General features: G+C 49.2%; 1 protein-coding gene across 3 annotated transcripts; it reads left to right on the forward strand.

Annotated features, from left to right (window-relative positions):
* Nucleotides 1-237: 237 nt before the first annotated feature.
* On the forward strand, nucleotides 238-21,387 carry SNAP47 (synaptosome associated protein 47). 3 transcript variants are annotated; one of them, XM_069006209.1, is made up of 5 exons: nucleotides 238-1,567; nucleotides 5,760-6,312; nucleotides 8,353-8,837; nucleotides 14,672-14,796; nucleotides 18,547-21,387. In XM_069006209.1, the coding sequence occupies exons 1-5, from the start codon at nucleotides 1,369-1,371 to the stop codon at nucleotides 18,691-18,693; spliced, it is 1,509 nt and encodes a 502-aa protein (XP_068862310.1). In that variant the 5' UTR covers nucleotides 238-1,368; the 3' UTR covers nucleotides 18,694-21,387. The 3 variants fall into 3 exon arrangements, with proteins under 3 accessions (XP_068862310.1, XP_068862312.1, XP_068862311.1); XM_069006211.1 differs by lacking the exon at nucleotides 238-1,567 and adding an exon at nucleotides 1,679-1,753; XM_069006210.1 differs by lacking the exon at nucleotides 238-1,567 and adding an exon at nucleotides 5,440-5,461.
* The last annotated feature ends 1,529 nt before the right edge of the window (nucleotides 21,388-22,916 follow it).

The raw sequence follows: 22,916 nt of genomic DNA on the forward strand, positions 1-22,916 counted from the left end.
GTTATCCCTCAAAAATGGTGCTCATAAAAGGCAAAAAAAAAAAAAAAAAAAAAAATTTGGGATTTGAGGCTCTACAGCTGTGAAAAGTCACAGGAAAAGGGAGGTAAAAGGAGGAGTGCTGCAGGAGCATCCCAGCGGGGTGGGATATTTGGGATTTTCCATGGTTTCTAGAGCTGGGAGAGCTGGGAAATCATCCTATGGATGCTTTTCCCTCGTCACCTCCTTGCCAGGGCTGGGTGCATCCTAAAAAAGCAGGAATGGGAAATTTTAGTGGGATATTCCCATGGAATTAATTAATTGGGGGGGAATAGAGGGGAAGAAATCCCCAAAATATTTGGGGAAGTGCTGGGGACTGTTGTGGGATCATCCCTTTTTTCCAAGGTCTGGCACCTCCCACCTTCAGCAGAGCTTTTTCCATGGAGCTGGAGCAGTAGCGGGATAAAAATAGGCCAAATAAACTGGGAAAAGAGAAAAAAAAAGAGGGAAGGGGAAGGCTGAGCCCAGAGGGAGAGGGAGGGAAAGAAACGAAACAGGCTGCAGGGATGGGATTTGGGAGACCCCGAGGGAAAAAGGGGATTTAGGGATCTCCATGAGGGAATTCCCCCCCTTAACACAGCTCCAAGGGAATATCCGCAGTGGGATTAAGGGGCCGCTTTGAAGGAATTCCTCTCTCAGAGCTCCAGGGAACAGCGCAGTGGGATTCAGGGACATCCATGAGGGAATTCCCCTCTCCCAGAGCTCCGAGAGAACACCCGGATTAAGGGATTTCCATGAGGGAATTCCCCTCTCAAAGAGCTCCAACAGAACACCCGGATTAAGGGATTTCCATGAGGGAATTCCTCCCTCCCAGAGCTCTAAGGGAACAGTGGGATATGGCAGTGGGATTAAAGGATTTCCATGAGGGAATTCCCCCCTCACAGAGCGCCAAGGAAACAGGCGGATTAAGGGATTTCCATGAGGGAATTCTGCCCTCACAGAGCTCCAAGGAAATCGCCGGATTAAGAGACCTCCATGAAGGAATTTCGCCCTCAAAGAGCTCCAAGGAAACACCCGGATTAAGGGGCGACTTCCATGAGGGAATTCCTCCCTCCCAGAGCTCCAACAGAATACCCGGATTAAGGGATTTCCATGAGGGAATTCCTCCCTCAAAGAGCTCCAAGGGAACACATGGGCACCGCAGTGGGATTAAGGGACATCCATGAGGGAATTCCCCCCTCACAGAGCGCCAAGGAAACACCCGCATTAGGAGACCTCCATGAGGGAATTCCCCCCTCACAGAGCGCCAAGGAAACACCCGCATTAGGAGACCTCCATGAGGGAATTCCCCCCTCACAGAGCGCCAAGGAAACACCGCATTAGGAGACCTCCATGACGGGATTCCCCTCACGGACCTCCCAGGTGTGGAGGGGAGGACCCGGACACCACAGGGCGTCGCACACCCCATCCCTGCATCGCGCTCCCGTTCCACCCGCACCCCCGGTGCTCGCAGGAACCGGGAAGATCCCGAGGGACCCACACTCACCGCCGGCCCCCACGGGGCAGCCCCTCGGCGCGAATGGCGGCGACGGTGAGGGTTATGGCGGGCGCCGCCGGAACCTCTGCGTCGGGCGGGCGGGGGCCGGGGGGGAGGTGAAAAGCGGAGCGCAGCGGCGCGGGGCTCAGCCAATAGGAGCGCGCAGCGGCGCGGGGCTCGGCCAATGGGAGCGCGCGGCGGGCGCAGGCGCGGAGCGGGGCCGGTGCCGCTCTAAGGGAGGTGCGTGCGGGGCCGGGGGGGGCTCGGACCGGACCGGGGGGGCTCGAAATGGGGCGGGAGGGGCTCGAGGTGGAGCTTGGGGGTTGGAAATGGGGCTGGGGGGGGTCACAAATTTGGGCCTGGGGGGGCTCCGGGCCGGGAATGGGGGGCTCTGACCCATGGCCGGCGTGGTCTCGAACCGGGACCGGGCGGGTTTCGAACCGGGGTCTGCCGGGTCCGACCGGGGGCCGGCGGGAGGGGTTCGTGTCGGGGCCTGGGCTGGGCTCGAACCGGGGGCTGGGGGGGCTCCGAGCGGGGCTCGGGGGGGTCTCGGACCGAGGGCGGGGGAGGTTCCGAGCCGGGGAGCGGCGTGGGCTCCGGGCCGGAGCCGGGGCGGGCCTTCGCAGGATTTCGACCCGGGAATGGGAAGGCTTCGAAGCGGGGGCCGGGGTGGGCTGCGGGCCGGGAGCTGGAGCTCGAACCGGGGCTGAGGGGGGCTCCGAACCGGGGACTGCGAGCGGGGCTGGGTTGGGCTCCGGATTGGGGCCTGGGTGGGCTCGAAGCGGGCCCGGGTTGGGCTCCGAAGCGGAGCAGGGATTTGGAGAGGAAATTTATGGATAGGCAGGGAAAGGGGCGGTGTTCCCGAGGCTCTGGATTGAGGCCAGCCGTGTTTAATGCCTTATCAACGATGGGGGGAATTGTCAATAAATTCATGGATAACACCGAGTTGTGTGGGAGTGTGGACATGGGGGGAAGGGAACGGAGCTGGGAAGGGGCTGGAGAATTCCTGAGGGAGCTGGGAATGCTCAGGCTGGAGCAAAGGAGGCTCAGGGGGGACCTTGTGGCTCTGCACAAGTCCCTGACAGGAGGGGGCAGCCGGGGGGGTCGGGCTCTGTTCCCAGGGAACAGGGACAGGAGAACAGGGAATGACCAGGGGAGGCTCAGGTTGGAAATCAGCAGGAATTTCCCCATGGAAAGGAGGATCAGGCCTTGGGAAGTGCTCAGGGGGGTTTGGAGTGCCTGGAGGTGTCCCAGGAATTCCTGGAGGTGGCACTTGGTGCTCTGGGCTGGGGACAAGGTGGGCATCGGGCACGGGTTGGACTCGGTGATCCTGGAGGGCTTTTCCAAGCTCAGTGGTTCTGGAATTCTGTGGGGAGAGGTGAAGGTTCTGGAGGAGCCTGGCCTGGCAGTGAAGGAGACGAGGGGGGTTTGGGTGATTGTCCTGTGGCTTTCCCAGGTGGGATTGGGAAAAAATGGGGGATTTTGTGGGATTAGGGAAAGATCCTAACGGCACCTGAAGGGAGTCCCCAAGGAAAGGGAGAGGGGCTTGGGATAAGGGATGGAGGGACAGGACCCAGGGAATGGCTTCTCATTGGAAAAGGGGAGATTTCAATGGGATCTTGGGAAGGAATTCCTGGCTGGGAGGGCGGGGAGGGGCTGGGCTGGAATTGCCAGAGCAGCTGTGGCTGCCCCTGGATCCCTGGCAGTGCCCAAGGCCAGGTTGGATCACCCTGGGATAGTGGGAGATCCCTGCCCCTGGGATGGGATGATCCTTAAGGACCCTTCCATCCCAAACCGTTGGAATTCTGTGGTGTTGTGACTGGGGTGAGGAGGAGGAAAACTAACGGGAAAAAGGGAGAGAGAAAGGGATGGAAATCCTTCCAGGGAGGCAGGAATTCCAGCTTGGGGTGAGGAAACTGAAGTGAGGCTTGGGAATGATGTTGGATAAGGAAGGAATGAGGTCACTCCTGAGTACTTTTTGTCTTGGGAAACCGTGAATTTAGGAATCTCCTGGAATGGAGTGTGAATTAAAAAAGAGGGAGAGCGGCTTTGTGGGATTTCTAAACTCCTTTATTGAGGCTCAGCAGCTCCCAGGAGCTTGAGGCTCAGCATTTCCCAAAGTTATTTATGGGAATAAACCACCCTATGGAATCCTCGGCTCTGAAACTCCAGCACGCTCTGGACATCATTCCCAAGGGCCATTCCTTGGACCATCTTCTGGGATGGGAAAAACCTGGGAGTTCAGTTTTGATGGGAACATCCCCCAGGGATGGTGGCAGCTCCTCCTCCTTCATTAACTAATTAGTGACGCTCCCAGTTAATTGGGTGATGTCAGTGAAGGTGAATCAGCTCCTTTTTATGGAAGCAGCCACTGGATGATGTTCCAGGTGAAGAATTCCTGCGAAATCCCCGTGACGCTGCCGGATGGAAAATCCACATCTCCCTGTTACTAATCCAGGTGTTGCTGTGGGTGGAATTTCGGGATTTTGGGGGCAGATGGGGCCAAAAGTCCGATTATTTACTCAGAAAAGGAGTGTGGATAATGGGGGAGTCCCCTTAAGGAAAGAGTGGTGTGGGAACAAATTGTGAGGGAACATTTTGGGGGAAAAAAATGGAAGGAATTTCTTGTGGAATCACTCAGGTGTCTCCTGCTTGAAGGACTGGGACATTCCCAACTTTCTGAGCCTATTCCTGGCTGTATTTGCAAGGAATCGGGAGCAGTTTGGGGTTTTTGTTTGATTCTTCTGCCAATGCTGATTTGCCATGGATTAGTGAAGGACTGATTTGTGTCTGTTGGGGTTTGTTTGGGGTTTTTTTTTTTTTGGAATGCTGGAATGGTTTGTTCCATAAATATTCCGGAGAATCTGTGGATGGAAAATCCCTGGAATTGTTGAAAAGAAGGGATGGGGCTTAGAGCAGCCTGGGATGGTGGAAGGTGTCCCTGCCCATGGGGTGATCCTTGAGATCCCTTCCATTCCGTGATTCTAGCCCAGAAATCCAGGATACTTCTGACCACTGCTTTTCCAATAATTCCAACTTTTCCTTTGCTTAAAGGGAAAACTCCCTTTTATGTTTGGGAAAACTCCTTTTATGTTTTAATTTGAAATTAAAATCTCTTCTCTGAGAGAGAATAAAAGAGTTCTCAGCTCTGTTGCTGACAAAACTATCAATATATTGGGGGAAAATGGCTGGATTTAATTCCCAGCTGGATTTTTCCTTGGAAAATTTGCCCTCAGGCACAGAAAGAGCTGAGTAAAGGTCGGAGCTCTCAGGTGAGTCAGGAATCACGAGAGCTGAGGCAGATCCAGGTATAAAAATCCAGGGAAGTGACAGCTCTTCCTGCCCTGCCCTGCCAGGGCTTGGTTGTATTTCTTATTAAATAGAAATCCTGGATTTTTGGAAGGAATTTTCATTTTGGGAAGAGCCTCGGTTGTATTTTCCTTTGGATTTTTCTCCTTGGTGAAAAGTTGGGGAAAAAACACTGAGGGGAAAAAATTGTTCTCTGTAAATTCCATGGATACAAATCCAGGTAAGGAGCTTATTTTGATTTATTATTTATATAAATCCTTGATTATTTAAGGAATTTTCAATTTGGGAACATCCACAGTTGTATTTTCCTTGAGAATTTTTTCCTTGATGAAAAGTTGGAAGGGGAAAAAACCCTGAGGGGAAAAATTGTTCCCTGAGGGAAAAAAATGCTCCCTGTGAATTCCATGGATACAAATCCAGGTAAGGAGCTTGGGATAAGGCTCAGGAAGAGATTATTTTAATTATTAAATATAAATCCTTGATTTTTTTAAGGAATTTTCAATTTGGGAACAGCCTCAGGTGTATTTTCCTTCAGATTTTTTTCCTTGGTGAAAAGTTGGAAGGGAAAAACCCTGAGGGAAAAATTTACTCCCTGAGGGGAAAAATTGTTCCCTGAGAATTGCATGGATACAAATCCAGGTAAGGAACTTGGGATAAGGCTCAGGAAGAGATTATTGTAATTATTAAATATAAATCCTTGATTTTTTAAGGAACTTTATTGTTGGGAACATCCACAGTTGTATTTTCCTTTAGAATTTTTTCCTTGGTGAAAACTTGGAAGGGAAAAAACCCTGAGGGAAAAATTTCCTCCCTGAGGGCCAAAATCCCAAATCCTGTTCCCTTGGATATGGAGCTGAAAAGAGCCGAGAGCCAAGCATGGCTGGCGTTAATTATCATGTCTTTATGAAGAATTCCTGCTTTTTTCCTTGGATTTCAGCCTCTCCCGCTGGATTCGAGAGCGTTTCCCTGGGAGCTGAGGCCGGGAAGAGCGAGCCCATGAACGAGGACATCCGGATCCATTCCTGGCCTTGCTCCTACTACCTGGACACCACCAAACAATGGATTGCTGGGAAGCTCTCCCTGACTCCCGTCTCCATCAAATTCACGGCCGACAAAACGGGAGAGCTCCTGGTGGATTCCCACCTTTCCGGGATCAGCGAGATCAAGAAGGAATCTTCCCATTTAATCTTCAGCTCCCTGACCATCCTGGAGAAGGGCACCAAGCACTGGTTCAGCTCCCTGCATCCCAACAGGAATGTGGTCTTCAACATCCTGGAGCATTTCTGGAGGGAGCAGCTGTTCTCCGGCCCGGAAGCCGGAGCGGGAGCGGCGTTGGAATCCAGCAAGGGCAAGGAATTAACGGGAATGTTGGAGGGATCCCAGAAACGCTTGGAGGACACGGCCAAGATGCTGCATTCCCAAGGGGAACAGTTCGACAACATCATGAGGGGACTCCATAAGATCGAGGGGGACATGGATGTGGCTGACAGGTTTGGAATGGGAATGTTCCCGGAGCTGGGAATGCTTTGGTGGGCCTGGAATTTCCGAGGGAGATCCCCAGAGGTCTTTAGGAAGTGAAAGCGTGGATTTTGGATTGGAGGGATGGAGCTGGGAGGAAAGGATGAGGGAGTTGGGAATGTTCAGCTGGGAGAAGGGAAGGATCTAGGGAGAGCTCAGAGATTCTTCCAGGGGTTCCAGGAGAGCTGGAGAGGGATTTGGGATAAGGGCTGGAGGAACAGAACCCAGGGAATGGCTTCCCACTGGAAAATGGGAGATTGGGGTGGGATCTTGGGAATTGCTGGCTGGGAGGGTGGGGAGGGGCTGGGCTGGAATTGCCAGAGCAGCTGTGGCTGCCCCTGGATCCCTGGCAGTGCCCAAGGCCAGGTTGGACACTGGGGCTTGGAGCACCCCAGGATATGGAATTTCCCCCCGGCCCATGGAATGGGATGATCCCTAAATTCCCTCCCGATCCATTAATTGAGAAGGAAATTCTGCAGCACAAAACTTTTCCTCATTTTCCCGATTTCTCCCCCACCGGAAGCGGTTCCGTTTCTCCCGAGTGCTCCCGAAATCAGGGATCGATGCCCTGAACTCTCATCCCGAGCAGAACTGGACACTCCCACACGGATCCCATTCCATGTGCTGCTCATGGAAAGTTTTCCCTTTGCTCCAGAGCAGCAGAGGAGAAAGATTTCCAGAATCCAGGGAAAAAGGGGGAAGTTTTCCATCTTTTTGCTTTCTCTGGAAAGGGAGAGGGATTTGGGCAAAGGCCTGGAGTGCCAGGAAAACAGGGAATGGCTTTGAACTGACGGGGAGTAGGGATGGATGGGATCTTGGGGAGGAATTCCCGGCTGGGCTGGAATTCCCAGAGAAGCTGTGGCCGCCCCTGGATCCCTGGAAGTGTCCAAAACATGGGATAGCAGGAGATCCCTGTTCATGGAATGGGATGATCCTTCAGATCCTTCCATCCCAACCCATTCCATGATTCCAGGTTATCCCTGGAGAGGGATGCTCCGAGCAGCAGCACAGCACCTGGAGAATCCATCCCAAACCATCCCCTTCCCTCTCATTCCTGTTTTTTTTCCGGTGAGGCTTAAATCCAGGGATCTGTGCTCATGATCCTTCCTTGGGAAAAGCCCCTGGGAATAGGGAGTGTTTTCCTTAGGGAGCTGCACCAGCACTGCTGGGGAGTTGGACTCTGGATACTTCTGGGAAATCCCTGCTGGATTTTGGAGCCTCTACCTGGAATTTTGAGTTTTTTCTGGGAATTTGGGTGTGGGAGCAAAGGAAAAGTTGGCATCAGGCTGAGGGTGGGAGGGGGGAAAGAAAAGGAGCAGGAAAAGGCTTTGGAAGTGGAGGTGGGTGGGCAGGAGTGGGAATATTGAGGGAAAGGCAGCGGGAGCTGAGGAACAGACACGTGGGAATCCCTGGAGCTTGTGGTTTGGGATTAATCCGTGTGGGATCCCATGAAACAGCAAAACCTCGGAGAAGGTCATGGGCTGGTGAGCAATCAAATCCCAGTGATGTCATCAGCATTCCCAAATTAATTGTGGGATGCAAGCAGGCCTCAGTGAGGGAACTGCAGCAATGAGGGAGATATTCCAGGAACATTCCAAGCCCTGAGTCCAGGAAACCTCTGGAAGTATGGAGAGAAGCCTCTCCAGGGGTGGAATTTCCCATTCCAAGGCTGGGATTGTTTGGATTGGAAGGAAGCCAGGCCTGAGGTGTGGGAAGCTCTTTGGAATTCCTGCTGGAATTCCGGATTCCCGGGGAGCAAAGCCTGCAGCGGGAATGGGCCTGGATCAATCTGCTTCCAATTGCTGACATCCCAGCCGGGATTCTGGGAGCTTTTCCGCTGGATTGTGAGGTTTTGGACCGGATGGATCCTGGGAAGCTGGGGATGGGTTTGAGGAGGGAATAACAACGGGATTTGGGATGAAGGAATCTGCGGGGGTTTTCTTGGAGCTGCTGGAGCATCCGGAGCTTCCCAGTGCTTTTCCCTCTCCTCACCTTCCCTTTCCCTCTTCCAGGCTGCTGACAGAGCTGGAATCTCCTTCCTGGTGGCCCTTCAGCAGCAAACTCTGGAAAGCGCCGCTGGAATGGAAGGCGAAGGAAACCCCTGCAGCTCCCGATCCCAAAACCCAGGAAGGAATCCTGCTGCGAATTCCTGTGATTATCACCCACCGGACAGATTCCAACGCCAAACCTGGAAAACTCACGCTCCTCCCTTCGGGCCTGGAGATCAGGGACTGCAATTCCCAGCTCCTGCACCGCTTCGAATCCCGGGATGTGGATGATATCCGGGTGCACACTCCCTACGAGATCAGCGTCCGGCAGAGATTTATCGGGAAGCCCGACAATTCCTTCCGGCTCCTGTCCGCCCGCATGCCGGAGGTGATTCCCGTCCTGGAGATGCACTTCAGCAGGAAGATGCAGTTCTTGGAGGATGCCCTCGGATTTGCCGGAGCCAGGAAGTCTCCGCAGGCGGATTTGGGAACGTCCATCTGGCAGGCAGGTGGGTGGTAGGGAATTCCGGGCTCCAGAGGTTTCCAGGTGTTTCGTGAGGGATGTTTCCAGGGCAAACGATCTCCGTGCTGTCCCTACAGAGAGTCCACGGTGAGGAGAAATCCCGGGAATAACCAACCCCCAGGTGGCTTCAGAGCCTTTGGCGCTCCTGCTTTTCCTGGTGGCAGTTCCCAGCTGGAAGGGATTACCCAGTGTCCGGTGTTCAATATCCAGTGTTCAATAGCCAATATCCAATATCCAATATTCAATAGCTGATATCCAGTATACAGTATTTAATATCTGATACCCAGTAGTCAATATCCAGTATTTAATACCTGATATCCAATATCTGATATCCAGTATCCAATAGTCAATATCCAATATTTAATATGTAATATCCGATAGTCAGTATCCAATGTCTGATACCCAATAGTCAATATCCAATATTTAATATCCAATAGTCAATATCCAGTATCCAATAGTCAATATCCAGTATCCAATAGTCAATATCTGATATCCAATATTCAATATCTGATATCCAGTATCCAATAGTCAATATCCAATATTTAATATTTGATATCCAATATCTGATATCCAGTATCCAATAGGCAATATCCAATATTTAATATTTGATATCCAATATCTGATATCCAGTATCCAATAGTCAATATCCAATATTTAATATGTAATATCCAATAGTCAATATCCAATGTCTGATACCCAATAGTCAATATCCAATATTTAATATCCAATATCTGATATCCAGTATCCAATAGTCAATATCCAGTATCCAATAGTCAATATCTGATATCCAATATTCAATATCTGATATCCAGTATCCAATAGTCAATATCCAATATTTAATATTTGATATCCAATATCTGATATCCAGTATCCAATAGGCAATATCCAATATTTAATATCTGATATCCAGTATCTGATATCTGGTATCCAATAGTCAATAGCCAATATTTAATCTGTAATACCCAATAGTCAATATCCAATGTCTGATACCCAATAGTCAATATCCAATATTTAATATCCAATATCTGATATCCAGTATCCAATAGTCAATATCCAGTATCCAATAGTCAATATCTGATATCCAATATCTGATATCCAGTATCCAATAGTCAATATCCAGTATTTAATGTCCGATATCCAATATTTAATATCTGATATCCAATAGTCAATATCCAGTATTTAATATCTGATATCCAATATCTGATATCCAGTATCCAATATCCAATATTTAATATCCAATATCTGCTATCCAGTATCCAATAGTCAATATCCAGTATGTAATATCCAATAGCTGATATCCAATATTCAATATCCAGTATTTAATATCTGATATCCAATATCTGATATCCGGTATTCAATAGTCAATATCCGATATTTAATATCTGATCTCCAATATCTGATATCTGGTATCCAATAGTCAGTATCCAATGTTTAATATCCAATATCTGATATCCAGTATCCAATAGTAAATATCCAATATCCAATGTTGAGTATGCAATATTTAATATCCTGATACCCAATAAATATCCAGTATCCAATATCCAGTATCCAATATTTAATATCTGATATCCAATATCTCCTATTCCATATCCCATATCCTGTATTTAATATCCAATATTTAATAGCCAGTATCAAATAATTATTATCCAGTATCCAATGTTCAGTATCCCATATCCAATATTTAATATCCGATATCCAGCCTTCAATCTCCAATATCCCAAATCCAATACTTAATATTCCATATCTACTATCCAGTATTTAATATCCAGTAATTAATGTCCAATATCCCGTATCCAATATTCAATAGCCAATATTTAATAATCCAATATCCAGTGTTCAATAGCCCATATCCAATATCCTGTATCCAATAGCTGATGTTCAATATCTGATATTCAGTTATCCAATAGCTAATAATCCAATATCCAGTGTTCAATATCTAATATTTAATATCTGATATCCAATATCCTGTATCCAATATCCAATACTCAGTATCCAATATTTACTCATCCAATAGCCAATGTTCAATATCCAATATCCAGTGGCTAATAATCCAATATCCAGTGTTCAATATCCGATATTTAATAATCTAATATCCAGTGTTCAATATCCAATATCCCATATCCAGTATCCCATATCCAATATTTAATAATTCAATAGCCAGTGTTCAATATCCGATATTTAATATCCCATATCCAGTATCCCATACCCAATAGTCAGTATCCGATATTTATTATCCAGGAATTGATAGTCAATATCCCATATCCGATAGTCGATATCCAGTATCTGATAGTCAATATCCCATATCCGATATCACGTGTTCAATACCCCATATCCAATACCCAATGTTCAACAGTCAGTGTTCCATATCCCCATATCCCCATATCCTAATATCCCCAGTGTCCCCGATAACCCCGTATCCCCCGTATCCCCCGTATCCCCAATATCCCCAATATCCCCAATATCCCCAATATCCCAATATCCCCCATATCCCCGGTATCCCCGGTATCCCCCATATCCCCCATATCCCCCATATCCCAAATCCCACATTCCCCTATTCCCGTTAACCCTGTAATTCCCTGAAATACCGAGCATTCCTCCCCGATATCCCGGGAATTTTTCACGATCCCTTGGGACAACCCCGATTTTCCCATCCCAAAACACCCCCAGGATTTTGATAGCACAGAATTCCAGGTGTCGGAATTCCGGAACTTTGGGAATCCTTGCAAGAAGCCTTTGGAATGTGGATCCCCGCTGTTGATCCCTATAAAATTCCAGGATTCAGTTGGACCTTTTTTAATCCATTTTGGGAATTTCCGACCCTTTGGAATTCCTTCCTCCCGCCATCCCCAAATCCTCTCTTTTCCCACATTTCTGACGCCCGAGGATCCGATCCAGGATGGATCCGGTGCCAAAACAAAGTGGAAAAAACCGGGATCAACCAACAAATTCCTTGATTCCTCTGCCCGGAATTCCGGCGGGAACGGGAATATCCCATTACTGGGGAGAATTCCAGCTTGGAAAAGCCGCTTGGGGTTTTTGGAAGGAATTCCTTTTAGGCCGCTGGAATTCCAGCGCGACAACTCCTGGGATTCCCGGAGATTGGAACGCGCTTCCTGTGGGAATTCCGGGAAACTTTGGGAATCTCCAGAGCTTTTCCTGCTCTCCTTCCCCCTCCCGCGTTTTCCCTGTTGACCTTGGAAAAGCTTGGGAAGCGAATCCCGAGGTTTTGTGTTTTCCTTGGATTTGTCGCCGCTCCCGTTCCGTCACAAGGTGGCGCTCGCCGACCGCGTGGGAATTTCGGGGGATTTTTCCATGGAAAACCGACTTTTCCCCATTTTTTTCCTCATTTTCCCATTTTCCTCAAAGCGGGGCGGGGGAAAAAACCCCAAAACCTGGAGTTTTGTGTTCCCGTCTCCCTGTTTTCCAATCGGGAACTGATCCGGGGATTTCTGGGAGAAATATCCCTGGAAATGCCTCGGGAAAGGATGGATTTTCCCTCAAACCTCTCCAGATCCCACCTGGATCCTTTGTTATCACCCTCAAGTTTCTGTGAAAATTGATGGGAGTTAAATTCCCGGAAAAAAGCCCAGGAATTATTCCCAAGAATTTGGCTGGAATTCCACATGGAAAAGGAATTCCTGGATACACCTGAATTCCTGGAAGTCTTTGTCGCTGCTTCCCGCCTTTTCTGAGTGGGTTTTTTTTTGGGATAAATGTTGAAATTCCCAGGGTGCAGCAGGTGCTTTGGAACAGCTTCCATCAAGTCTTATCCCAAAAAAAGAAATCCTGCTTCCCAGGATTCAAAAACCGGGATTAAAATCTCGGATTCCAGCGGCAACGGGAGAATTCTGGGCAGCGCTGTCCTGCTCCTCCAGCTCCATCCTGCAATTCCCACATTTTTATCCCTTCTGAGGTGGAATTTTCCCTGCTCATCCCCATTCCGAATTTCTGGAATATTTTGATTTCCCTGGAATTGTTTTCCCAGGAAATAAAACCCCCATGCGGTGCCTTTTGATGGATGGGACACCGATGAACCCAAAAGCTTTCGGATATTCCCGATTTCCGGCCGATTCTCTCCCTACAAATTCCCTGGGAATGCCGGCTCTCCGCGCTCATCCCTTCCTTGCGCTGGCCCTTTGGCATTCCCGCTTTTTATTCCTTGTCCCAGGAGTTCCTGCCTTCAGCGGGATTCCTGGATTTTCAGGGAATGACGAGCAGGCGGCTCTTGGTTCCCGGAGGGAATTCTGTCGTTCCCGCTTTTCCGGAGGGAAACCAGGAGGTGAATTCCCGAGGGGCAGCATCTTCCTGTGCCTGCTTTTCCCCCCTTTGGAAAACAGGGAGAACAGGGAATGAATTCCTTGTTTTCCGCTTTGATTTCCAGGGATGATCCCGTAATTGGATAATTCCAGGGATTTGGAGTTTCCAGGGATTACTGAGAGGGGATTTAGGCTTTGGTGCTTCCGGTTCAGCTTTTCCTGGGGAAGGAATGCTCGGGATAGACGGGATTTTGGGAAGGAATTCCCAGCTAGGATTCCAGGATTCTGGGATTCCCAGCAGCAGTGCTGGGATCAAAGTGGTTGAGCTGTGAGGAGTTTGGGAGTTGGGGATTCCCTGTTTTCCCATGGAATGGGGCTTTTCTAGGAATATCCAAGGGGTGTTTCCCATCATTCCTCTCCTGGAAGTGCCCGAGCTGCCAGGAGAGGATTTCTTGGTAAAGGAAACTTTGGGAAAAATTGGCTGGAATTCCCAGAGAAGCTGGGGCTGTCCCTGGATCCCTGGGAGGTGTCCAAGGAAAGGTTGGATCACCCTGGGATAGCGGGAAGTGTCCGTGCCCGTGGAATGGGGTGGGAATGGGATCATCCTTAAGATCCATCCCATCCTAAATTCCGGGATAACCCTGGATTTTGGGTTGGGAATGTGTTGCTGCTTCTCCTTTGCTCCCATCATTCCCACATCCCAAATGATCCCATTTTTCCCAAGGTTTCCTTTACCAAGAAATCCTCTCCTGGCAGCTCGGGCGCTTCTGGGAGAGGAATGATGGGAAACACTCCTTGGATATTCCTGGAAAAGCCCCATTCCATGGGAAAACAGGGGATCCCCAACTCCCAAATTCCTCACAGCTCAACCACTTTGATCCCAGCACTGCTGCTGGGAATCCCGGAATCCCAGAATCCCAGAATCCTAGCTGGGAATTCCTTCCCAAAATCCCATCTATCCCGAGCATTCCTTCCCTGGGAAAAGCTGAACCGGAAGCACCAAAGCCTAAATCCCCTCTCAATAATCCCTGGAAACTCCAAATCCCTGGAATTACCCAGTTATGGGATCATCCCTGGAAATCGGCGTCCATCAAAGCGGAAAACAAGGAATTCATTCCCTGTTCTCCTTGTTTTCCAAAGGGGGGAAAAGCAGGCACGGGAAGATGCCGCCCCTTGGGAATGATGGGAAACACCCCTTGGATATTCCTGGAAAAGCCCCAGTCCATGGGAAAACAGGGAATCTCCAACTCCCAAATTCCTCACAGCTCAACCACTTTGATCCCAGCACTGCTGCTGGGAATCCCAGAATCCCAGAATCCCAGAATCCCGGAATCCCAGGAGGGATTGGCTCGGCAGGAACCTTAAGGATCTGCTCATCCCATTCCATAGGCACGGATGGAATCCCTTCCACAATCCCACCTTGCTCCAAGCTTTCCTTGGGATCCATCCAGGAGCAGCCCCAGCTTTTCCAGATGATCCGAGCCCTCCCTTGGCTTCCAGGTGGGAATTTTTCCTCATTATCCAAGCAGGGAAAAGCGTTCCGAGCGTGGAATTTCTCTTGCAGCCGGCGGGATTGTGGGAGCGGCGCTGAATCCCGGAGTTCCGGCGGGAAACCGGGAAGGGATGGACACGGAGCAGCTGCAGCAGCACCAGGAGGTTTCCCGGGAAGAAGCCAAGGAGCTCCGACAGGTAAAATCCGGCAGGAATTTCGGGATAGGAGTGCCTTCATTCCATTCGTTTTATCGGCGCCTTCCCGAAATATTCCCCGCGAATCCGTTGCCGTGGGAACGTTTGGAATGTTCCTCTTCCACCCCCTCCCTGGAATGGTTGGAATTTGGTGGGGAATTTTTTGGAGGAATCAGGGACTTCTCGACCTCCTTGGATCCTTTGGAATGTGACCTAAGGAAAATCCCAATTGGAACAATTCCATCCGTTTGGGCTTTCTGTGCATTTTGCTGTTGTATTCCCGAAGAATTCCCCAAAAATGTTTTCCAGAGGGGATTTTTGATGGAAGAAATCGGTGTGGGATCCATGGAAGGAACTTCCCCTGGGAAAACCAAATCCATATCCCAAGGGATCCCGGCTGGGGGCTTTCCTTGAACGGCTTTGGGGGGAATTGCTCTCCCAGAACTTCAAGGGAAAAATTCCTCTATTTTGTGGGATTCCAGTGGGATTCCAGTGGGATTTCAGTTGGATTTTGATGGAATTTCAGGGAATTCCAGTGGGATTTTAATGGGATTTTAAGAAATTCCAGTGGGATTCCAGTGGGTTTCCAGTGGGATTTGAGTGGGATTTCGATGGGATTTCAAGGAATTCCAATGGCATTCCACTGGGATTTCGATGGGATTTCAGTGGGATTTCAGTGGGATTTTGATGGAATTCCAGTGGGATTCCAGTGGGATTTCGGTGAGATTTTAATGGGATTTTAATGGGAATTCAGTGGGATTTTGATAGGATTTCAATGGGATTTCATTGGGATTTTAGTGGGATTCCGATGGGATTTGAGTGGGATTTCGATGGAACTTCAGGGAATTACAGTGGGATTCCAGTGGAATTTCACTGGAATTTTGATGGGATTTCAATGGGATTCCAGTGGGGTTTGAATGGGATTTCAAGGAATTTTGATGGGATTTCAATGGGATTTCAAGGAATTCCAGTGGGATTTTGATGGAATTCCAGGGAATTCCAATGGGATTCCAGTGGGATTTTAATGAGATTTTAAGGAATTTCAGTGGGATTCCACTGGGATTTGAGTGAGATTTTGATGGGATTTCAAGGAATTCCAATGGCATTCCACTGGAATTTCGGTGCGATTTCAATGCAATTCCAATGGGATTTTAATGGGGTTTCAGTGGGATTTTGATGGAATTCCAGTGGGATTTGAGTGGGATTTTGATGGAATTTCAGTGGGATTTCAGTGAGATTCCAATGGGATTCCAGTGGGATTTCAATGGAGTTCCAAGGAATTTCAAGGAATTCCAGTGGGATTTCAGTGGGATTCCAGTGAGATTTAAATAGGATTTAAATGGAATTTCACTGGAATTTTGATGGAATTCAAGGGTAAAATCCCTAAAAACCTTTTGAGCTTTTGAACCTCTGGAAGCACTGAGGTGCAGATCTGGGAATTCCACCTCGGGAATGAGCAGGATGGTGATCAATCCCATTTTTAAGGAATTTAGGGAAAAGAGGGATAACCCACACTGAGGACAGAGATAATTGTGCTTCACACTTAATTAATTAATTAATTAATCGAGGTCATTACGAGCAAAATTCCAGTGTTTTCCTGAGAAATTCCCTCTCCTGAGGATTGGCATCTTTAGTTCAAACCTTGGTTTTCCAACAAAAAGCCCCCAAAGATTCTGCTGCCATCCCCCTCCTGATCCAAATCCGGGAGAGCTGGAAAAGCTGGAAAAGAGGAATTTGTGAGGAACAAAGTTGGGGTTTTCGCTCTTTGCTCCGAACTGATTGCAGGAATAACCGGAATCCTTGGAAGAGACAAAATTCCTTCCCTCAGAGCTGGAATCCCGGAGCGGGATTTGGACGCCTGAGGAAGGGAATTCCAGAGGGGATATTTGTGTTCAAATCCCAGATTTTGTGGCAGCGGGGGCTGGAATCTGGGAATGGAGGAAGAATCCCACAAAGTTCCTGCGGTGTCCAACTCAGGCTTTTCCTGGGATTTTGAGGGAGAGTGGCAGCAGGAGCGGGAGGGATGTGACAATATTGGCTGGAGAATTCCAGAGGGAATTCCAGAGGGGATGTTTGTGTTCAAATCCCAGATTTTGTGGCAGTAGGGGCTGGAATTTGGGAATGGAGGAAGAATCCCACAAAGTTCCTGTGGTGTCCAGCTCAGGCTTTTCCTGGGATTTTGACGGAGAATGGCAACAGGAGCGGGAGGGATGTGACAATATTGGCTGGAGAATTCCAGAGGGAATTCTGGAGGGAATTCCAGAGGCTCTGGAGTGGTTTTTGACCCTTTCTTTTCCTTCATCTGAGGAAATCACAACCCAAACTTGGTTTTGCTGACAAGCTGCTCATTCCAAGCGCTAAAATGCCAAATTTCCTCATGGAATGGCCTCATTCCGTGGCCTGGAGCATGGAGCAGCCACTGGATCTTCCCTGAAAGATGGAAAAGCAGGCCTGGGAGTTGTGTTCTGGAATTTTGCCCCTCCCAGTTTGGGGGCAGAATTCAGCTCCTCACCGTTCACGCTCTGTGTGTAACTGCAATTAATGGCTCCAAAAAAAAAGTGGGAATTCAGCCTTGGAGCTGCTGGAATGGAATTGTTTCCTGACCAAACCGATGGTGTGTCCGTGGCACTTGACAAAGGCAGTAAAAATCGGGATTTTCTCCAAATCCAAGCAGGAATCATGGGAAAAGTATCCCATAGGAAGTGGTGGTGTGGTGATTTCAAATCCCTCCGGTCTCCCGGGATTCCAGGTGCAGCAGGAGAGGATGTGGACAGAATTCCTCATGTTTTCAATGGAATTTCAATCCCTGCTGAGGACTGGAGTTTAGGAAGGGATTGGGATTGGAATATTTGAGGTTATTACAGGGATAACGGGATGGATCTCAGGGAGGATTTTCCTGCCTGACGACACTTCCGGCATCTCGTTTTTCCTGCTGGATGCTCCATGTTGGGATGGGAGATGATTTTTCCCAAACTTAGCGGAATTGCGGGATTCGTTGGGAATATCAGCTGCCTTTACTGGAGCTGAATCCATGGCAGAGGCAGCGGGATAAAGCAGATTTCCCAACTGATAATCCCGGGACATAAATCCATGTGGGATTGAGCAGAGCAGGGAATGTGCCTTGGAAACACCTTTTTGATGGGATCAGAATTCCTGCTTGGATTTGGGGAGCTGACGGAGCTTCACGTGGAGTTTCCATGGCTTGGTTCTCCAGCCAAATTCCATCCTGGCACGGGAGGCAGAGTTGAAGCATCTAAAAACACGGAGCTGCTGGAGCAACTCCAGAGGAAGCCACGGAGTTATCCCAGGGCTGGGAGAGCTGGGAATGTTCACCTGGAGAAGGGAAAATTCCAGGGAGAGCTCCGAGCCCCTGGCAGGGCCTAAAGGGGCTCCAGGAGAGCTGGAGAGGGACTGGGGACAAGGCATGGAGGGACAGGACACAGGGAATGGCTTCCCAGTGCCAGGGGGCAGGGATGGATGGGAGATTGGGAATTGGGAATTGCTGGCTGGGAGGGTGGGGAGGGGCTGGGCTGGAATTGCCAGAGCAGCTGTGGCTGCCCCTGGATCCCTGGCAGTGTCCCAGCCCAGGCTGGATGGACTTGGATCCACCTGGGACAGTGGGAGGTGGGAATGGGATGATCCTTAAGGTCCCTTCCCACCCAAACCATTCCAGGGATTCCGGGATTTAAAGCCGTGAATTATCCCTTTGCTCCCAACCCCTCGCTGCGAGCTCTCCGTGTTTCCTTCCGGCAGATCCTGAAGAAGCTCAAGGGCCTGGCCCTGGAGACGGAAGCGGAGCTGGAGCGGCAGGATGAGGCCCTGGATTCCATCAGCAGCTCCGTGGATCGCGCCACGCTCAACATCGACCGGCAGAACCGCAGGATGAGGAAGCTGACGTAACATCCGGCGGGAACGGGAGCGCGGGGAAGAGCGGGAGGACGGGGGAGCCGGGATTTTCGGGATTGGTTTTTCCAGAGACGCTTTGGGAGGTGTTTGGGACGATGTTTGCAAAATGGCGCTGCTGGCGTCGAGTTCCTGAGGGGTTTGAAGCGGTTCCTGGACTTGGATGAGGTTTGGACCTTGGATGATGGTTGGACCTTGGATGATGGTTGGGCCTTGGATGATGGTTGGGCCTTGGATGATGGTTGGGCCTTGGATGATGGTTGGACCTTGGATGAGGTTGGACCTTGGATGATGGTTGGACCTTGGATGTTTGGATGTTGGATGATGCCTGGATCTTGAGTGTTTGGATCCTGGATCACATTTGGATCTTGGATGGGGTTTGGATCTTGGATGAGGTTTGGATCTTGAATGTTTGGATCTTGGATGATGGTTGGATCCTGGATCACATTTGGATCTTGGATGAGGTTTGAACCTTGGATGAGGTTTGAACCTTGGATGGGGTTTGGACCTTGGATGAGGTTTGGATCTTGGATGGTTGGACCTTGGATGATGGCCGGATCTTGGGTGTTTGGATGTTGGATGATGGTTGGATGTTGGATGAGGTTGTACCTTGGGTGATGGTTGGATCTTGGACGTTTGGATGTTGGATGATGGTTGGATCTTGGATGAAATTTGGATCTTGGGCGTTTGGATCCTGGATCATATTTGGATCTTGGATAATGCTTGGATCTTGGGTGATGGTTGGGTCTTGGACGATGGTTGGATCACGGATGTTGGGATCTTGGATGAGGTTTGGATCTTGGATGGTTGGATCTTGGATGAGGGTTGAATGTTGGGTGATGGCTGGGTCTTGGATCATGTTTGGATCTTGGATGTTGGGATCTTGGATGGGGTTTGGATCTTGGATGGGGTTTGGATCTTGGATGAGGTTGGACCTTGGATGATGTTGAACGTTTGGATCCTGGATCACATTTGGATCTTGGATGGGGTTTGGATCTTGGATGGGGTTTGGATCTTGGATGGGGTTTGGACCTTGGATGAAGTTTGGATCTTGGATGATGGTTGGACCTTGGACATTTGGGTCCTGGATCACGGTTGGGTCCTGGATCACATTTGGATCGTGGATCACATTTGGAAGCTTTTTTTGGATAAAAAGGTCCAAATTTCCAATCAACATGAAACAAAACTCATGGATTCTCCACTCCAAAATCCTCTCAACACGAAGGGACGTGCCAAAACCTGACTTAATTTTAATTAACTAATTAACTAATTAATTTATTTATTAATTTATTTATTAATTTATTCATTCCTGGCCTTTCTTATTTCGCTGCTTTTTGGGATTTTCCTGTGCATCCGAGCCGATTCCAGCCCGTGAATTCCCTTCTCCAGCTCTTTCCCTAAAATCCTGCCCAGCTGAACTAAAGGCCTCCTGTCCGACTGCAAATCCTTGGAGCCTTTTTTTTTTGGGAATTCCACGCTGGGATGAACGATAACAAAACCTCGGATTCCCTGAGTTTTAACAGCTTCCAATCCTGCTTTTAATTTCCTGGAATTTTATTGGAGTCGGGAAGGCTCTGTGCTCAGAGCTGGAATTATTGGATGCTCCCGGGACATCCCATTGTTCCCGGGACATCCCATTTTTCCCAGGACATCCCATTTTTCCTGTTTTGTTTTTTTTTTGTTTTTTTTTTAAATTTATTTGCACTCAGCACTGATGAAACATTTCAAGGCTTTTCCTGGAATTCCTGGAAAAAAAAGGGAATATTTTCATTTCAACTCTTACATTTCCCCTTGGCTCCCTTGCGAGCAGAGATTCCCCCTCTTTAACTATCCATAAATATCCAAAAATTCCGGATCATCCATGGAAGCTCCCGTTTCATCAATCCCTACGTTTTCCCAGCTATTTTCGCTCCGAGGAGCTCTCGGAAAATGCCATTTTTGAATTTGTTTGGAATTCCCATTTCAATCCTTTCGGGTTTTTTTCCCAAATCCGACACTTCCGGTGCAATGTTTATAATCCGGGGAGCTTCAAACCCTCGCTTCCATTGGGAATTCTTCCCCTTTTCCGAGGAATCCGGCCTCGTTTTGGGATGCAGAGGACACCGCGCCGAGGGTGTTGTTGGCGAGCTCTGGCTCTCCCTGCGTTCGTATTCCTCGATTTTAGTTCGGATCGGAGGGAAATTTACTCCCAAGTTTTTCCTGGCATGCACTTTACTGGATAATCCGGTGAGAATTCCATATCCATCGATTCTTCCTCGGGAATGAAATCCTCTCCGAGCTTCTCCCGTTGTTTCCCGCCCCCAAATCGCTGCTGCTTTACCGGGAGAGGAAAAGAAACTGCCTGCACCTCATTTTCCCATGGATTTCTAAGTGGATTTTGCACCAAATCCGTGTTTGTTGAGGCCGGGATGGGATCTGGGATCTGGATGAGTCCAGAGCAGGATTCCCAGAAGGAAATATTTGGGATTTGAGGGTGGTTTGGCGTGTTCTTTGTGCCATATTTTTTATTGTTGTGGGGGTTTTAGCACCGACTCCATCTTTTGTGGGTTGTGTTGAGTCCAACATATCCCAAAAAAACCTTGGAACATTCCTTGGAAAACCCATCCTGGAGCTGTACATTGGCTGAATTCCATGTGCCAGAAGGATTTTTCCACCTGTAATTCCTTCTTATTAAACGTCTTGGAATTGTGAGTATCTCTCCTGTCGTCACTTGGCCGGGAATTAACGGGAAGAATCCATCCCTGCCTTCCTGTGGAATGGCATTCCCTGGATCCTGTGGGCTTGGGTTTATTTTGGATTAAAAACATGGAAAAAATTCCCTGCTGGAAGGTGGCCCTGGATGAGCTTTCAGGTCCCTTCCAATCCAGCCCATTCTGGGATTCTGGGATTCCTTGTGCCGTATTCCCGACTCCTTTTGTTGCCTGTAGATCCCAAGCTCCGTGGAATCCCACACCAGCGTGAGACCCCCTGTTCCGCCAAGGGTAGAAATTCCACAGGGGAATCCCAAAATTCCCAAGTGCTGCTGGATTCAAGGGGTTCCAAAGGGGAATTCCATGTCCTGGGTGGCAAATGTGGAAACGGGACCCAAAACTTCCAGAGCCTCCAGAGGGGGAGCTGCCCTCTGGAACAACCTGGCCTTCTCCGTGGATCATCAAAGGATGGGAGATTCCATCCTGGAGATTCCTGGATTCAGGATTCCTTCCTTATCCCCAATCCTCTCCAGAGCCTTCCCCGCTCCCTGAGGTGAGTCCAGCTTGGAAAACGCATCCCAAAAGGAAAGGAAACATCCTGGCAGGCGCGACTGTCGTATCCCGGAGAGCGAAACTCCCCGATCCCGCTGCCGACCTCTGCCCCGTATCCGGAGGGCTGCCGGTTTTTCCACACATTTATGGATTTTTGGAATTGCCAGATCCAGGCACAGCAAATTCCCGGAGTGAGAAAAATCCCATTCCGGGTTGGGATTGGGGCAGTTGGGCCCCGTCCGGAGGAAGGGATTGTGTTCCTTGCAGCAAATGCCCGCGGGATGGGTTTTTTTTGGGAGAACTGGTAGGGAATGGGGTGGGAATGCAGGGATGGAGAAAAAGGGGAAAGCTCCTGGAACACAGCTTTTTCCACTTTTCCATAAAAAGAAAAAAAAGTGGGAAGAACCTGAGCTCATAACCACGGCTGGAGAACGGGGGGAGGTTTTCCCTCCCTCTCTCCGTGGTTGGGGATTTTTTTCTTTTTAAAATCCATGGAAATCATGGAAAAAAAAAAAACAACCCCAAATCCTGTTGGAACTTAGGAGGAAGTCCCTTGGGCAAAATTCCTGAAAAAAATATTAAACAAGGAGAAAAATCAAAAAAGGAAGGCGGGTGGGAGTTGTGGATGGGTACGGCTGGATCGGCGGGAATGGGAGCGTGGATTTGGGATTCAGATGTTCTCCCGTGCAAGGAGCTGTACAGGCACCGCTGTTTGTGGGATAACAGAATTCCCGGATGGATTGGGTGGGAAGGGACCTTAAGGATCATCCCATGGGCAGGGACACTTCACTCTATCCCAGGCTGCTCCAGCCTGGCCTTGGGCACTGCCAGGGATCCAGGGGCAGCCACAGCTGCTCTGGCAATTCCAGCCCAGCCCCTCCCCACCCTCCCAGCCAGCAATTCCCAATTCCCAATCTCCCATCCATCCCTGCCCTCTGGCACTGGGAAGCCATTCCCTGTGTCCTGTCCCTCCATGCC

Source organism: Aphelocoma coerulescens, chromosome 2, assembly GCF_041296385.1.
Source record: "Aphelocoma coerulescens isolate FSJ_1873_10779 chromosome 2, UR_Acoe_1.0, whole genome shotgun sequence".
NCBI classification, from domain to species: domain Eukaryota; kingdom Metazoa; phylum Chordata; class Aves; order Passeriformes; family Corvidae; genus Aphelocoma; species Aphelocoma coerulescens.

Excerpts from the sequence above, each read along its gene's own strand:
- SNAP47 (XM_069006209.1), top strand. The coding sequence starts at position 1,369 with ATGACGGGATTCCCCTCACGGACCTCCCAGGTGTGGAGGGGAGGACCC. Across the intron at positions 6,313-8,352 it reads GACATGGATGTGGCTGACAG|GCTGCTGACAGAGCTGGAAT; the intron begins GTTTGGAATGGG and ends TCCCTCTTCCAG. Across the intron at positions 14,797-18,546 it reads AAGCCAAGGAGCTCCGACAG|ATCCTGAAGAAGCTCAAGGG; the intron begins GTAAAATCCGGC and ends TCCTTCCGGCAG.